The sequence below is a fragment of the Biomphalaria glabrata genome, chromosome 16, assembly GCF_947242115.1.
Source record: "Biomphalaria glabrata chromosome 16, xgBioGlab47.1, whole genome shotgun sequence".
NCBI lineage: Eukaryota > Metazoa > Mollusca > Gastropoda > Planorbidae > Biomphalaria > Biomphalaria glabrata.
The window spans coordinates 28,312,777-28,331,067 of NC_074726.1; the positions used below are offsets into that span (position 1 = coordinate 28,312,777).

An 18,291-nucleotide genomic window follows, 5' to 3' on the forward strand; every position below is an offset into this window, starting at 1 on the left:
GAGGAGAAACTGTCCCTTAATAAGTTGAATCTAGAAATTGAATTTTGTACAAGTCTGTGCTGTGATTTAAAAAAAAAAAAAGTAGGTTATAGAATGTTTCACTGGTTATGGCATATTCTATGCAATGTACCCTAAACCAAATAAAAAACATAAAAAATTAGTCTCTCTCTCTCTTTCTTTCTCCTTTCACTATATGGCCGCATAGCAATAATATCCACGATATCCTCGACAAACTCTACTTAGAACTTAGAAACAGCCAATCATCATTCACCCGCGACGGACGAGGACTCCGCCACACCCGCCTGTCGTCTGCCACAATGTTACTTCATGACATCACTAGCGGGGCGGGAAAAGAGAGGACGAACTATTTCCCTCCACACACCCACCCCACCCCAATTTTTATTTTCAAACGTATTTTTTTTTCTTTTCAAAAGAAAAAGACAAACAATAAAATTAAATTTGGATCCTATAAAAAGACTTCAGAGCTGTCAAAATGGTTTCGCGAGCCTTGGAGTCAGCTCAGTCTGAGATCAGTTTTACACAGCGCTGGTCGCTGTTGATTATCGGAGGATTATATGCATCATTATTGATACTATATACATATATACATATTCACACTCAAAGCTTGTAAACAAACAGTTGGTAATATCCCAGCAAGTAGAACTGGAAAAAAAAATATCCCCAGGTTTTATCTAAAGAGTGTTTCTTTTTCAATGAGATTGCTGAAAAATACTTGAAGGATTACAATAATTAAACTAGGAAGATTGGAAGATAATTAAGGCGCTAGGAGTGAGAGCGAGAGAGAGAAAAAAACATAAACAAATAGGCGGTCAACCCACGCCACAGGATCAGGTGTAGTCTCATATCAAGTAGGTGTGGACACAGGCAACAGGTAGAAATTGTCTTCCAGTCCCTTGCTACCTGTATTTCACGGAAACTCTACGCTATATCGAACGGGCGTAGGTAATCTTTCAAACCTTACAGGAAAAAAAAAAAAAAAGGATTTACTTTCAAATTACAAGTGGTTAACGCACAGGGTTGATAGACAGAAGGATCGTGTTCGAGCATTGAACAAGACAGAATACACATTGTTTAAAAATCAAGGACTGTTTTTTTTTAAAATATTTCCTCTTTTTTTTTTGGATTATCAAAACTTGGATATAAAAATTATAATTATTCATAAAGGAACAATTTTCGTATAAGGAGTTTGAGTGGCAAATTCATTTATCGGAGTTACTTGTTGAACAGTTTAGAGAGTACCAGCATTTTAGGATTTCAGGAAAAAAAAATTGAGTTTTACATCAAATGTATATCAATCACTTAACAAGAATGTCCAGTCTAGTATGCTGTATATTGGTGCTTGTTTTATCCCTGTCACAAAGTAAGTTTTTTTTTTATATTCAAATTGATTTTCTTATATATATCTCTTGACCTACAATGTATCTTTTATAAATTGGGCGAATCTATTGTCTTTAGAGACAGATGGAGCAATGTAATGAAATCTTTACCCAAAATATTCATGTTATTACTAACTGAAAATGAGATATAAATTTAGAAGTATTGTAGGGTACCATTACCCTAGCACGATGAGGTGACACCTACAGTTATTACCCAAATATCAAATATTCATTCTACTACTAACTGAAAATGAGATATAAATTTAGAAGTATTGTAGGGTGCTATTACCCTAGAATGATGAAACTACTGAAAGTATTTTTACCCAAATATTCATGCTATTGCTATCTGAAAATGAGATATAGATTTAAAAATATTGTAGTGTGCATTTCACCTAGCATTAAAGTACCGCATACCTCCCGAAATATTTTATAGAGGGTAGGGCGCTCCATTTATTTAAATCTGGCCTTGCTCTTAGCCAATGATCAAAACGATTGAAACTGTGACAAAACAAAGTATTTTTTAAAAAAGAATTCATGAAATTATCGTAGTCAGAATTATTAATGACTTTTTTTTTAGACAGTTGAATTCTATGACATTCTATGTAGATATAGTCTCCTTACACTGACTTAACTCTTTCTCTCCTAACTGACGATACCAGCGTTGCTTCCACCAGAATGTGGTAAATACTTACGGAGAGAAAGAGTTAAATCAAAGCCTGGCACATTCCTTTAGTCCTGCACACTAAATCCAGTAATGTTTTTCCACTATTGCTTAGATATTTAGATCCACACGGGGAGATAATCTTGATCACGATTATCGCCAGATTGACAAATAATTCACTAAAGCCTCGAAGACTTTGCTGGGGGAGGGGAAGGAACTTGTCTCTAAGTTTAATGAAACGAAATACCATTGTTTTATTAAAAGACTTGATCAAAAGTCTAGAGTGGAGGACCGATTTCAAGACACTGTAGTTCAACGGTCGAAACAAACTGATTAGATTGTTTTCGGTGATTCTTACTAGCGCTTAGGTAACCCGGCCTTACGTGAGATTTTAATTAATCCCAAACTTTTACTGATTATGAAATTCGCTTGTAGGAGAGATCCAATAGGAGAAGGGGGTAAAAAGTCAAATAAATACATTTTAAAAAAATATTTTTGGTACTGTTTTTATGTCTATGTTAGTGTTATTGCTGCTTGATTTTATGGCAAGATATATTGGAGAGCTGGCTTAATTGAATGATTTGGATTCTCATATTTTTTTTAACTTAAGAGGGTTTTAATGTCAGTTTATACTTAGCATTACAACAGTTCCAAAGCATGAAATGAAAAAAATGTAAAGTTGGAGGTCTAAGATATCGTCTTACTGTTGAAATAACATTTTTAAAAATTTAAACAATTATAAATTTGTAAGAAATTTGTATAAAGTTAAGATAAAGTAAGTTACATTGAACAATTGTTTTATATGTTTTCCTTCATCAGAAATTTATTATTATTTTTTTTAAAAGATGGAATTACATTATTTTCCTTTAGGTTGAAAAGAACTCGAGGTCACAATACAATATGCATTGGAATTTAGATGAAATCTCTCTCTCTCTCTTCACGCGTAAACACTGGCGTTTTTTTTTTTTTTACATTAAATAGTAAATATATCGAAAATACAGGGGCCCCCAACGAGATCAAGCCCCCCCGGCCCCAAAATGATGGCTAATTCCTAGCTACGCCACTGCGCATGGATTGAAATATCACAAACCAAGCCAGTCCCATATGCTCGCATTTTTTTGGGGGGGTTGTTATTTTAGTATAAGCTTAGATCTACTTCTGTTGTCCTAATATTTAAAACATTTTTTTGTTTAAATCAAGCTAAGGAGGTGGGGCACACAGGGTGAGAGATGAAGTCCAAGGGGGGAGAAAAAAGTCAAAGTGATGAATGATATTGTCAGAGTTAAGGTTCGTTTTTTAAAAAAAAAAAGAGTACAAGCGAACGACGAATCTACGATGATTTCAAAAAAAAAAAATTTTATAAAAAATTATGACGTGAAGACATTGAATATTAAAAGGTCATTTTTAAAGAGTTTTTAGGATGCATTTCTCCCCATTTACCTCTCGTACCTTCTCTCTCTCTCTCTCTCTCTAACACGAACACACTCCCATACACTCTCAATCAGTGTTTTAATTGCGCATTGTTTTAGAGTCGCCTCCGCTGTCATTCACCATTGTCAGGGCTACATTCCTTCCTTTCACGTACAAGAATTCATGCCATAAACTTTCTATACAGTCATCTTCTAAAGAATGACAGAAAAAAACAAAAGAAATAGGAGCAGCCTTTTTTTTTTCAAAGCGTTAATGTCTAAAGTGGAGATGGTCATCGGACTGTCAATATGTTAGTCTGAGGTTCGAACACTGCCTCGCTGCCATCCCCTGCCATCCTGCAGAAGGACTTGGCTAGAATGTAATAATCTTCATTTCTGAAGGAACTTTTAATATTTCTCAGTATATTATTATCACAATTTTTTAAGTTAATTGATAATTTAAAAAAAAATTATTACAACAACGATTTTTAAAAATAAATTATTAAATGATAATAATAATAATAAGCGTAGAGATACCGATAAAAAAATGAAGCTTTGCTCTTTCTCTCTCTCTTTCTTTATCTTCCCACCGCCACTCTCTCTCTCTCTCTCTCTCTCTTAATGATAACTAGTTATTTCTGCAACTTCTATTTAAGCATTTAAACCCAGCCCTATCACTGAAAAAAAAAAAAAAAAACAGCACATTTTAAACCTTAATGCCTAGATTTATGGTCACCTTGCTCTGATCTGCACCTTTCTTCAAAATGTAGAGTGAAATTATTTTTTTTTAATTTAATATCTTTTACATCGCATATTTTTTTTTAAAAGCCTATAAATCTGCTAAATTGTGGAAGATTACAGTAAGGTCATCCTTACGCAGTATCGCACTGCCGAGTTAATAACAGCGTACAAATGAAATATCCAAATGAATCTATCATTGAGGCTAATTAGAGCAGACGACCGTGGTTGACATCTGGCCGGCCAGTTCTCAATACTGTAGACTCTCTCTTTCTTGTTACTTTGTTGTTGTTTTTTTAACCAGTATTAGAACAATAATTTAAAACTGCGTATGTTTATTTTAAACAATTGGCTAAAAAATATTAAACAAATCACTACACACATGTGCTTTCGATTGTTTATAGCGAGCGTACGGCTTTCTTACCATTTGTATTAGGAATGGGTCAATGGAATGGTGGTACAGGGACGATCTGAGGGGCCGATTGCCTCAGTGGGGCCCTGGCGCCTTGGTGGGGCCCCGCGATAGATGGAATATCTAATCATCGTCAGACTATTGTGGAGTTATTCGGGCCCCGATATGGCGCTCACATGGGGCCTCGTGCACTACTTTGGCCGCCTCTTGGTGACAAGTGTTTGATTTGTATGGTCATTTATCCAGCTATCTATATCTATGTATTAGTTTTCCTTCTTTTCACATTTCTCTTTCTATATATTATCCCCATAATATTACGTGATGGTAAACAAAAATATATAATGCGCCGAATGGTCACAAAATAGGTTTTTTATAAATTCATATTTTTAAAAAATTGTATGTCGAAACTTGGCACCGAACACTTGTGAGACTTTTACCTAAATTACCTCCCTTTTGTTTCGGCTCCTAATTTTAGGGTTTAATTTTAAACTATACTGTCCAAAAAAAAATCAAAACACAAGGACATAGGCAAACAACTTTTACTACTTACGAAATACGAGCGACGATAATGTATGCATGTTTGTGACGGCCTGGTGTCAAGGAGCGCAAATTTTCCCGCCACTTCTAACGGCGTTAACTTTAAAAAGAAAAAAAAAAGGACGCTACATTTTTTTCTTGCTAAATATGGCAGTCTTGACATATTCAAATATTCAGTGTTCCTCCCAGTAGTCGAGTCTATTTAGTTCAGTGATTTGAGAGATAGGCTTAACATTGGGGCTTAACATGGGGGCTTAACAAACGAAGTGTTTCCCAAACTTTTTTTCCTTAACGGAACCATTCACACATTCTGAGTATTTAGCGGAACACTTTGCTTATTTTCTATTAGAAATACACGTGATTGCCTACTTGTTAATTATTTCAGCTATATTATGTGATCTACCCCATTTCTGACACCATTTTTTTTGTTATCCAGCGCTGAGCCATGCTCCTTCCCACCCCATTCATCATGGTCGCATTACGACGACTTGAGTCACTTCAATATATGAGTCCAAATATTTCAAGGGCATGTCCCACGCGAAGATCAAAAACCTCCAGAGCTAAAGGACCATTTTCGCCGCTCCTTGTTTCTATATAAACTTTGAAATGTGTGGGCAGACTCTTGCAGACGACAAGAAGCGAGCAATCCTTTTTTTTTAAAAACTAGCTTATATGATTTCTGCATTGAACAAAGCGTTCAGCTCTACTTCGTACGGGAATAAAGGAAACATTATCTGAGATATTAGGGGACACCACTCCTGATTGTCTTTAAAGAGCATCTTCTTTAAAGTTACCATGACAATTACTGTTGTAGTTCGATTCAAATAAAGAAACGAAATGTATTATATTGTAGGTAACTGTTTGATGGTGAGTTCTTTCAGCATAGCACTCATGGTCCTGAGTTCGAATCGCATGTCTTGATTAGTTATGTAAATTACTGTCCGTATAGCACAACCTAGATCTTTAACTAGTGCCTGTTGGCTAGAGACCAATCGTCTTAGAAGACTTCAACATTGGCATGGGACGTCACAACCTGTGGGCAGTTTGAAATCAGTAGCTCGTTGAAATGACTTACAGACTTGTGGCGTGGCAACGAGCTATTGGTCTCCACTGCTCACAGGTTGTGAAGTCGCAGGTCAGTGTTGGGTCCTTCTAAAACGATTGGTCTCGGTTGGCCGAGTTTTAAGGCGTTGGACTTCCAAACCCAGGGATCTAAGTTCGAATCTAGTGGGTACCTTGCATACGTTAGGCAAGTAAAGGGGTAGGTCGTTGTGTTGGTCAAATGATGACCTCGTCGGTCATCGAAAACAAAAATGTTTTACTTTACATCATCTACCCCCCCCCCCCCCAATTCATCACAAGGTCCAGAGCGCTACCTAATATGTTGTACGTCTGGGACTATAATTAAACTGAAAATTCTGTTCAAGTTTTATTAATTAAACACAAATTATTGTTACAAATTTAGTCAAGAAAACGACAAGCCCTAGCCCTGTAGGATGTTATGATTAATTTGAAAGACGGAAATGGTGTTTTTCCTCAATTTAAGATAAGTAAAAAAAAAATGTTTAGTTGGGTGTGCGATGTTATCATTTAGTTGACGAACTATCGACACATCTAAATCTAGTTGCTAAGACAAAAGATGCAAAGGGTGAAATTGTACAGCGGGCCTTCCCAACATTGTTTCAGCCACTCTAAAGTTAAACAAATGCCTTATTATTGTACACCCGTTATTGTTCTTTGTGCCTCTCTCTGCGGTATGTTTCATTGTCCACCCCTCTATTTTTGACAAACGATTTAATGATTCATAAAAGGTTTCCATTTGGAACAATAAAAATCTTTCAAAATAAATCCTTTAACATCAATGTTCACGACTCAACGGTCTCAAATGGATGGAGACGTCTTCTCCCCCCCCCCCCCTCCCTTCCCCCCTCTTTTAATTTTTTTTGTCATCTAAAATTAGCTCCACTCCTGTCAGTTTTTAATGACATGCCTTGATCAACACTTTGTTGGTCTACTAAGCACCAACCTACATAAACTGTAGCCAACGCTGTCAGTATAATAAACAGCTATATATAGCACATTTTTTGGCACGAACTGTGCGACACAGCTAAGGAAAAGCCAATGGTCTACGGTTATTAAATGCACCTACAACTTGTTGTTTTTTTTAAAGGTGTCCGCGCCTTCTTACTCATAAATCAAAAGGAAAGAATACGGGGGAACCCTAGTAGCAGTCTAAAACGAGGTTTCCGTTATACTGCTATATTTAGAAACGGTGCGTCACGGATGTTTTCTTATTTACATCGATACGGATCCACGCACTAAGCGTCAACCTGCCCTCTGACCCTTCCTAGACCGTAATAACTCTTACCGCATGATAACTAATTGACAGAGAAATGATTGGGCAAGCCTTCTCAAATATCACCCAAGAAATGAGAGGTAGGGTATGTCTTAAAATAGCAAGAATAACAAGGGGCGTAATTTAGTGGCACTAGTAAGTAAGCGTCTATCTTTATCTCCCCCCCCCCCATGGTCGTCAAAAAATTGTGTAGATTAAAATTTATTATGCAGAGAAAGTAGATTCTTACAATTCAAACAACCATTTCATCACCATCATTATTTTTACTATTATTATTATCATCATTGCAATTAGGTGACATGACCAACAAAAAGTAATGTATAAAAACAAAATTGAACATTCCAGCGCACCTAATGGCACCGGTCAGTTACAACATGTACAAGATATGTAGTCGACTATGAATAATTATGCAAAATTATAACCGATCGGAGACTGGGTAGTGGATGAGAAAAGTTTCAAAACACAACCAGGGAATGAAATCCATATATACATCCACATCTCTCATTAAGTAGCATTTATCCTCCTTAGTTCGATGTCAATCAAACTGATTAATCACCAACAATTAATCAACTAAATGTTGTTGTTGTTTTTTTAATTCATGTCTTGAAAGGTTCAATTAATAATTTTGCAAAGTTTTAACTTGATCCGAGAATGGGAAATGGGAGACAAAACATGGTCATACCAGACAGACAAATAGATAGACAGAGTTGATATAAGCTTTGTAAAAATATCACTAACACAGCAGCATTGACAGCATTGGCATTAGTCTTCCTCAGTATCATAATAATGTACCATGACGTCATTACTTCTAATGATACAGTATAGCTGTTAGAAAAAAAGTTACTTGCCAACTCAAAATCATGTCAATGATTAAATTCTAATTACCCTTGATAAAAACCTGCTTTACAATTTAAATTTTCTATTTAAAAGAAATCTTTATGTGTGTATAAGTTATTGCAAGTACTACAAATTATATAACTAGATACACGCAGCTATAGTTACATGCTGCCTACAATATTCAAAAACGTATTGAGCTTTTTTTTTACCCTAATCCAAATATTTTTTATTCTTGAACAAACAATGATGATATCGTACATATCTCAGACTACACAGACAAAAGTTTAGCATTTATGAATACTAGAGATAAAAAAAGGTGTGGTTGAGGGAGGGAGGGAGGGGGGATAACGGGCTACCAGAGCAAACTGGGGTTATCTTTCACCTTAGTCAATTATGTCACGTATCCGATTTCCCTTTCCAATATACACACCTCGCAATGAATCCTGGGCCGTGCTCCTGAGGTCAGATTTGATTCTACGTTGGTTTTTTTTTTTTTATAAATTCGAAATAATCGTATGTTATTCATATATAGCCTATATGTGTATATAGCTCACACTATTGCGTGTTCCATTATTTATACGCCAGCTTTTATGATTCTTGTTGTGGTAACAAGAGAGATATGTTGAGAATCGTCATCCTGAGTTTACTTTTGGTAAATTTCTCACGGTGAGAGTTATCTCTCCTTCTCCCTTTTTGAATTCCCCAGCAGACGATATCTTGTGAAAAGCTGCCCCATGATTATGATGTATGACAAGATCTATGTAAGAGTAAACTTTGAGAAAAAAAATAAAGTCGGTCCTAAGAGATGTCAACGGTAGCATACCAAACTATAGTCAAGACAAAAATGCAAGAAAAAAACAAAATTCGGTCAACTTTTTAAAAAATAATAGGGGGGAAAAAAAGGAGTTCGTTTTGTACTTCGTATGAAAGGTTTTAAAAAAAATTAGTTGTCATAAGAAAATGTATAGTTGTCACTTTTGTGGGTCAAAATGGTCCACGGATTTTATACAGCATTTTGTCCAAGATTTTTTTTTTTTATCTTGGGTAACCTTTGACCTGGTCATATAACGCTGAAAGTCAAGGAATTCCTACAGAAATGAAGATTATTGCATCATCACCCCAAACCTCTTGCGAGGCGTCGGGATATGTCTGCGGGAAGGTATACAAGTCAAGACCAGTCCATTTCACATAATCAACAGAAGCTTACAACCAATCCATCAAAGTGTCTCAAGTTTAGGAACATTTTCGGACAACTATTTTTTCAGGAGCAATTCAAATGTTTAACCAAACGACATTTTTTTTTTTTGCAGTGGTGTCAAGTGACTGGGAAGTAATCAATGACGTGGACGAACCAGAAAATTTCTTGCTAGCAGAGGAGTTCATCCCAGTAGAGCCTGTCTCCAAAAACTCTGCCAAGGGAAACAAGCGAAGTCTATGTGAGTGATCTTCTCCATCTCTTCCAACGCTATCAAATATTGTTGGCTCTCATCTATATTTCTGAAATACCAGTTCTTATCGCACTTTCAGTAATTGTTTTATCATCTTTTTTTTCTCATAAAAACATCTTCTGTCATTCATTGTTTTAACATCTTTTCTTGTTCATAAAAACAGCTTCTGTCATTAATTGTTTTATCATCTCTTTTTTCTTCATAAAACAGCTTCTGTCAAAACGACTCCCAAAGCAGACAGCGACAAAGACAAAGCCGCAGAAACGAAACCTCTTCCAGAAGCTTCTAGTGCTGGGTCGCAGCAGACAAACAAAGCCGCCACCACGTCTACAACAACTCCTGCTGCTGAAACCGAGGCTAAAAAAGTGGCATCGGATGACGGGGTCGACCTCAAAGTTGAAGGATTCATCCCAGTCGAAGAGAAGGTAAAATCCCCGACAAGGAAGCTCGCCCAAGCTGCAGACACGAGCGCGGAAAGCAACGATGACACTAGAAAGAATCCAGAATCGTCTTCGGGAAAGGCAACATCGGCTGATTCCGAAAAAGAACGAAAGACTTTGATTCCAAGATTAAAAAACATCGATGAACAGAAAATTGTGGACATCGCTTGCATCGATAAAAGTAGTTGGGAATGCTTGATGTTCAAGGAAGATTACATGGCCCTGAAGAAAGATTGGAATCTTTCCGATCAAGCCTTAGGTAATTAACAGGCATCCTCATTATCATCATCATAATAGTTTTAAAAAGTTTCAATTTTCACAAATAACAAACGTGCCATTGAAAACATGCAACATCAATTGAAAAAGTAAAGTTCCCCCCTTTTAGACCTTGCAATCTATGGGGCAGATGATGTAAAGGTCATCTGTTTCCAGGTTTAACGATGGCGCCATGTGGCCAGCACAATAACAAACAGCCATTACTTTTCCCCAACCATTATTAGGTACCTATTAGAGCTGGGTGGATTCAGAGGCGCTCTAAAGATTCAGAAATTAAAAATCCCAGTCTCCACCAGGATTTGAACCCTGGATACCTGGCTCGAAGCCAAGCGCTTTACCACTCTGCCACCGCGCCTCCATTTTCTATGCATAAATCAATTGAACGAAAAAATACTTTTTTGCTAGAAATTAATTTCGAAAGATTTTTTCTTCTTCTTGTATCTTTAGCCAAATTAAGAGCCAAACGTCAGGCCAGCAACGGAAACAACCCTTCCTCCACTGAAACTACCACCACCAAAACGTCTGCAACAACAATGATCCAAGATCTAGGCTCAGGTACTTTGGCGCTTTTTGTACCCTAGAATTCCTATTGTTAAACATTAGTTGTAAAATGACGTCATCAGATTTTGATGACTAGAGAAAAAAATTAGTCTCTTTTGGATTGTGTCTCTTAATAATCTCTAGCCCAACCAACTTTAACGCTTTTTTTTTTCCAATTTCGCGCGCAGGTCAAGAGCTGTATACCTCCACGGTGACGAAAGTCAGTGACGTCAGCATCAGCCAATCAACGAATTATAAACTGAAAAACGCTTCGGAGGTCATCGATGCTACAAGAAAGCAGAAGATTAAGGCAGAACTGGAAGAGCAGGTGAGGCCACTCTTGCCAGCGTGTGCGTGCATTTGTGTGTGTGTGTGTGTGTGTGTGTGTGTGTGTGTGTGTGTGTGTGTGTGTGTGTGTGTGTGTGTGTGTGTGTGTGTGTGTGTGTGTGTGTGTGTGTGTGCATCATTGTGTTATGGTAATGTCGTAAAACCTATTTCAGAAATTTTTCAATTATTTTTTTTTTTAGGGGTTAGGGAGGGTATTAATGTCAACATTTTAATGTATTTTGATTTACATTTAATAAATGGTTTACATTTTTTTGTGTTGTTATTTGCGACATAAAGCAAAAGTTGTTGTTTTCCCGCCTTTTCCAGCTGAAACAGTTGTTCAAGAATATGACAGGATTCATTGGTGTCACAATTAAAGATGTACTCGTAAAGTAAGTGAATTATTTTTTTTTTTTTTATCGTTTGCTGCAAAACTGTGTGCACCAACGTTTGCATCTATTGTTTCTTTAAATTGTGATTCGGTTCCAAGTTTTTTAGAAACTACCTAAGAACACGTTTGAATAAAGCTAACCTTGACCTTCTCTTACACAGCCCTAACGGCGAGGTGGAAATCCAGTGGCAGATCATAGTCAACGGGAGTGACTCTGGCTTCCTGAACGGTAACATAACAAGCATTCTGGACAAGCTGTTCGGGGAACTCAATGACATTAACGGCACCTTCAATAAAATCGTTGTAACCGGCCTGGAACTAGAGGGTGGTCTGAACATCACAGACATAGCTCAGCAATGTAAGGAGAATAATTCATTTTCCTAATTATTATTATCATTGTAATTGCTATCATAGGAAATGAAATTCCGCTCAGCTTGGAGCTCGAAGCTTATCTTAGCATACTTATCAAGAAGTTCTGCTATATATCATTCTATATGGAATGGTCGGTTGGTCGTTGTGCTGACCAAATGACACCCTCGTTAAACATATGTCCTTTACATTATTTCCCTACAGATCGTCTGAAAAGGGAACTTTACTTTTTTTTTTACATTCAAGTTTGGTCAAACATAAAAACTAATAAATAAAATAATGATAATCAAATTCAAATATTTATAAATTTTCTTCGACAGTCGAAAATTTTTTCAAGAATCCTTGCCAAGGCAACCCATGTGACAATGGCTACGGTGGCTGCGAGGCAACCAAGGTGGACAACCGTTCGCCCTTCGAAGTGACCTGCTTCCACAACTGCATCCTCTTTGAGAAGAACAACAACAGCTGCATCCACGGCGAATGTGAGCTGGATGTGAACTTTAACGCCATTTGCGCGTGAGTACCCATTCCTTCCACTAAATTTCAAGCTACTAAATAGTTCATGGCAGCGTTTCCTTCAACTTGCTACACAACCTTGACCTTATAGTAGCGAGATTCGGTTACTGTTTATTATTATTAAATCAAACGTAGATCCATATCAGTTCCGTGTATCTTTTAGTACTTTGAGAAACTATTCTTTTGTAGATCGATATTAACATTGTAAATAGGAACTACTTTTGAAAAAAAATCGCGCCAATAAATTGCTTGATAATTGACCCATTGTAATCAGATATGCAGCTCTTAATAATTGCAAATGGTGTGCACATTTTCCTGACCTGGATTACGACGGAGGGGGTCATTCTAAAAAATAGAAGTGTGACCAACTTAATGGAGAGAAAAGGTTAAGAATAACTTCCTCGCGCTCTTCAAGTTCAAAGTTCGCGATACTGAACCCCCCAAGGGGTTATTCTTTATCCAATGGCATCTTCGGGTTTATTAAACACTAAATCACACACAAACAAGCACATTATCTTAAATGGTCACTATGTCGATATGCTGTGCTAATTAGCAGCACCTACAGAATGGTCACGAGTTCGCTTATTTTTTTTCAGTTGTCCGGCCAATTGGGAAGGTGCATTTTGTGAATCGAAAGTCAACAAAAAGCTGGACGCTGGTCAGATCACCGGTGTTACGCTTGGTGCCATAGCCGTCACTGCAGGACTCTTGGGGTGCTGTTTCTGGTTCCTTGCCTGCAGAAAATCTGACAGGTGAGCATATTTTTTTGTTTGTTTTAGCATAAAATAAAGCTATTGTTTTTAAATTGGCATTATTAATCCTAGAAATAAAACAAATATGATAATTATGGGAAATTGTATTACCAAACGATCTACAGTCTTTGAATAATATATTTACCTCTTAAATATGTTAGTACTTTATAAACATAGGAATATATATTATCCACAGGGATATTGCCTTCACACATTACTCTGATGAGGATGGTAGTGGATCATTCTCTAATCCATCGAGCAAACTTAGTGCTTTTGTAAGTACTTTGAGATTTACGTACGATAGATATTTCAATTAAAACATAGGTTTCATACCTTATGAGAGAAAAAGAGATATGTTAGTATGATTACGTTTCACTGCTTTTCCAACAAATTATAACTCTTTAACTACCTTTGGGGGGGAGGGGGGGAGAGAGAGAAATGAATGCAATTTTTAAATCACTATGCACAATTTTAAAAGAAGTAACTTCTGTAGCCTTCCTTTTAAGTAAGAATAGCTACTTACCAGAATCTGTATCATCTGTATAGTAAGCATGTTTCGGATGTTCCTTCAGAATTGAAGATTATTATATCACAGCCCATACTTCTCACGGATTCCGGGACCATCTAATCCACAGTCCAGAGCGCGTGGGAAGCGTGGTCGAGAGGCCAAGTGCGCTTGAACTTGGCTTGGCTTGGCTACCTAGAAGGGGGCTCGAGGTTCGACACCCGACTTGGGCAGAGTTGTGTTTACTGAGCGCCTAAAGGCAGCACGGAAAACCAACTCCTAGATACCCCCCCCCCCCAACTGGTCCACAAATGAGATTGGACCAAAGCGCTCTGAGCATGCTATAAGCATGAAAGTAGCGCTATATAAAAGCTATAGATATGTATATAAATATATATACCACACTACTATTCAGTTATGCCATAAGGCAATGATGATCTAGGAATGGTACTAAGTCCTATATAAATTACAGATTCAGTGAGCGCTGCCCAATTTTGTATTTTGTAGGATGTATGGTATTGTTTTATTTCAAGAAACGTGTGGCAAGAAACAATGACTAGGTCTACTGTACTTGTTCACCATATATCCATTTTTTGAGCTATAACCAACACAAAGACTAACACCATGTTTTATTTATTTCACAGGTTATAGATAGGCCGAAAGTTTCTGTGAACCCCTTCCAAGTTTTCTCTTCTGCCAACGCTAGCTCGGTGGGAACAGCTCCCTCTTCTCAAGCCAATTTCGGGCGTAGGTCATCAGTAGGGATCCTTAACTCAGACGATGCCTTGGTGCCGCCGGAGCCTTCTACACAATACCCTTATTCAAACGCATAGTTTTAGTTACTGTATAAATTAGTTCTTTTATTTTCTAATTTAGAATATTCCAATTTTTTTTCATTATGAGGCAACATTGGGAACACCTGGACTCGTATGTGAGCATTGGCTTTAATGTTTTGTTTCGTTTACATATATTTAGATTATCTTCCTGATCCAATTTTTCTGGATCATCGATAGTCATTTCCTGTTCCTTGTTTCATTTTATGACTCCATTTGATCCCATGTTGCCTGCAAACAATTGTTTGTAAACACCGTCACCATTCTTTCATTTATTTTTTTGTCACTTTTGGGGCTGGCTCCCACTAGTACAAACTATGATTATTTTTTTGTTTGTATTTATACATTTATATGATTGATTTTTTTCAAATTTCACATCTATATTTCCTTTGCCAGTTTGACTGACTATTACTTAAGTTTTAAAAACAAAAATGTGTATGCTAATGTTAATACTGTAAACCTATACTGTGATGGACGCAAAGCCATAAAACGATATGAATTGTCAACTTAAATGATACAGTACTCACAAACAGATGACTAGCTGGCTAGTCGTCAGGTCTGTTTGGTCGCAGTACTTAATGCACGGGTGCTTTTCTTCTTCCTTCCTTGTCACTGTTAAGTGGAAACTGCTGAGTTGGTAAGCGATGCCTGATGTATGGATGTGTCTGAACATGAATGATGTATGATGACATGAATGATGTATGAGGACATGAATGATGTATGAGGACATGAATGATGTATGAGGACATGAATGATGTGTGATTTAATGACGAGCGAAGACGTCAATATCAGAGCTGTTCTAGCCCTCCAGACAAACGAAGTATGGCAATTAAAAATATGCTACGCATAAACCATTCATATTTATATCATGTGATATTCAATTAAGATTTTTTATATTTCAAGTCTGAATTTATTATTTGTACAGTAAGTTGCCTCCAAATCGAGCAATGCAGTCTCTTTGTATTTGTTTAGTTTAAAAACAAGATATTTTAATTTTAATGTAAAACTGCTAAAATGAAGTCTGCATTAACATTTGTAAGCAGGAATATAATATCATTGTTCATTCAGTAAAATTATGACTATTTGTTTAATAGAAAATCTAGGGACCAAAAGGTTGACATATTTGGATAATATTTTTGTAATTGATATTCATATAGATCAGTGCACTGCACACCAACTCTTTGAGATTTTCACACTAAATGTAATTCACAGTTTTCTGCTCTTAGTCAACATTTACATTTTATTCTGCTACAAAATATGCATAAATCATTACAGCTATATTGTTTTAAAAAATGTATAGATCTAGTTTATTAATACTTCCATAATCTGTACGAAAAAAAGAAGCTAGCTATTTATGACTTTTCTGCCATTTTATGAAAATCTCCACTGCTACTCTAGCCCTGAGATTGAGAAACTGTGTTGCCAACTTTTGTAACGAAATCTTTAGCTACTATTTAAAAAGAAAAAGCTGAAGCTGCATGTCTCATATCTTTGAATGCTATTTATTTGCAATCACTGCATACTGCTGCAGTCTTTCGTGTTCACTATTTATGCTATGTCAAAATGTGTTTGTTTTTTCTGACACTTTCCTGTCTCTGGGTTTTTTTTGTTCTTTCATTACGTAATTATTTTTTTTTTCAAAATTATTTTTAGCTAGGTTATTTATTTTTCAATCAAGTAGGCCTATATTTCAATCAAACATTTATATATCTACATATAAAAAAAGAAAATGTATTTTTTAAAAGTATTACTGTGATTGATAGAATCACAAGACGAAATCCATACACTATTTTATGGAAGACAATTTTTTTTATGTGAAAATATCTTCATTTGTGGTGGGTATATTTTATGATGTACTATATGTATAGCCTTACATTGTATAAAGAAATATTTTGGGGGAAAATTTACGTAGTTGGCATCTGGTTGTTTTTTTTTTTCTTTTTTCGTAAACATCATTTTGTTAGAGAGTACTGCATTTAAAAAAGTAGTTTGCTTACTGCCAAAGTAGGAGTTTTCAACCTGAATAGGCTAATAACATTTCACATTGTCAGTTGTTAAGCCATTCTGTGTAAAAGAAAACCGCTTTTTAGTTGGCAGGTCTATCTGTTCACCTCACGATCAGTTCTGTGCAGAGTTTCGAATGATAGGAAATGCAATAGACTTTTTTTTTTTGGTTATCTTTTGTGTTTGATTTACTTTGCAGTAAATTAAAAGTAAATGAATCAATCAATCGCGTGAATGATTGTTACCATTGTTGATGTTGTTTGATGACATACAAATGTAAATAGTTGCCAACGACTATCTTTATGTGCCAAACCGGTTGCCAGTCAATGTCTCGGTGGGTTTAAATGTGCGGGCTTTGTGTGTCTAGGTTTTATCTTAGGTATCTTGTGGTTTTTTTTCAGTGTGTGTGGGTAAGAAGTGTCCATAAACACCACCACATGTAAAGTGAGTTAGAGTAAAAATACCAAAACTGATTGGTGTAGAGCTTCGATCATACATTTTTACATTACTGGAACTACTCTCATCAACAGTATCTAAGATCTAAAAATAAAATTTCAATACACAAATTATGGTATAGACCTACTTGAATATATTGAGGAAAAAAAAAGGAGTAACTATAATTTATTTAAATTGTACTTTCAAAGAAAACTACTTGGCGTTTAAAAATATTATAAATAAACTGTTATGTTTTAGTCTCAAACTTTTTAGCTCTTTTGTTAGCACTATTGTTAGCACTCAAGCATTATTTTTAGCACTTTGGATGGGCCGACACAGAACACTATAAACTGTAAATGATGTATGCAAGGGACAATGTTCAAGCTGTATTATGAATGAGCCTTTTGTACATATATTTATCAAGCTCTGTTATAAATTGTTATAGTGACCCGGATGTTTGTTATCGATAAATTGTTGTTACATAAATATTTTGTTATGGTAACGTCACCTTACATACTATGCAAATTCTAATCCATTGTTGAAAAGAAATATTTTGAATTACCAAAATAAAAATTGGTAAAATATGATACTTCTGTGTTTGCTTGTTTTTTTTTTTTTATTTTTTTGTTTGATAAATTCAGTAACTAGAACTGAATGTAACAAAAACTAAAGAACTTATAATAGATTTTAGAAAGAAAAAACAAACTATACGTGAACTGCAAATAAACACTACATCTATAGAACAAGTAAAGGCATATAAATATCTAGGCATTATCATCAACAACAAGCTTTCATGGGAAGACCACCTTGGAACTCTGACAAAGAAAACAGCCCAGCGACTCTTTTTTCTATACAAACTCAACAGTTTTAAATTAAATAAGAAGATCCTTGAGACATTTTACGGCGCGACTGTACAAAATCTGCTAACATACGGAATAAGTTGTTGGCAAGGCAACGCCTCATCTAAACTGTTGCAACGTCTAGAAAACATCATTAAAAAAGCATCAAAAATTACACTCACAACATTACCACATTTAAAGGAACTTTTTGAACAAACGTGCCTAAGAAAAATCGAAAAAATCTTGGAAGACAACGGCCACCCGCTCCA

At 36.0% G+C, this 18,291-nt stretch overlaps 1 protein-coding gene across 1 annotated transcript; it reads left to right on the forward strand.

The window, feature by feature from the left end:
• The first annotated feature begins 496 nt into the window (after positions 1 to 496).
• Positions 497 to 17,770, forward strand: LOC106070143 (uncharacterized). The gene is made up of 11 exons (XM_056014198.1): positions 497 to 1,381; positions 9,658 to 9,783; positions 10,006 to 10,494; positions 10,959 to 11,066; positions 11,240 to 11,379; positions 11,706 to 11,770; positions 11,931 to 12,127; positions 12,459 to 12,654; positions 13,251 to 13,406; positions 13,603 to 13,681; positions 14,556 to 17,770. Exons 1-11 carry the CDS (start codon positions 1,306 to 1,308, stop codon positions 14,742 to 14,744), a joined length of 1,821 nt encoding a protein of 606 aa, XP_055870173.1. The 5' UTR covers positions 497 to 1,305; the 3' UTR covers positions 14,745 to 17,770.
• The last annotated feature ends 521 nt before the right edge of the window (positions 17,771 to 18,291 follow it).

Bases quoted from the DNA above. Each gene is read 5' to 3' on its own strand.
- LOC106070143 (XM_056014198.1), top strand. From the start codon at position 1,306: ATGTATATCAATCACTTAACAAGAATGTCCAGTCTAGTATGCTGTATA. The intron at 11,067-11,239 runs GTACTTTGGCGC...TTTCGCGCGCAG, and splicing joins GATCCAAGATCTAGGCTCAG to GTCAAGAGCTGTATACCTCC. The intron at 11,380-11,705 runs GTGAGGCCACTC...CGCCTTTTCCAG, and splicing joins AGGCAGAACTGGAAGAGCAG to CTGAAACAGTTGTTCAAGAA.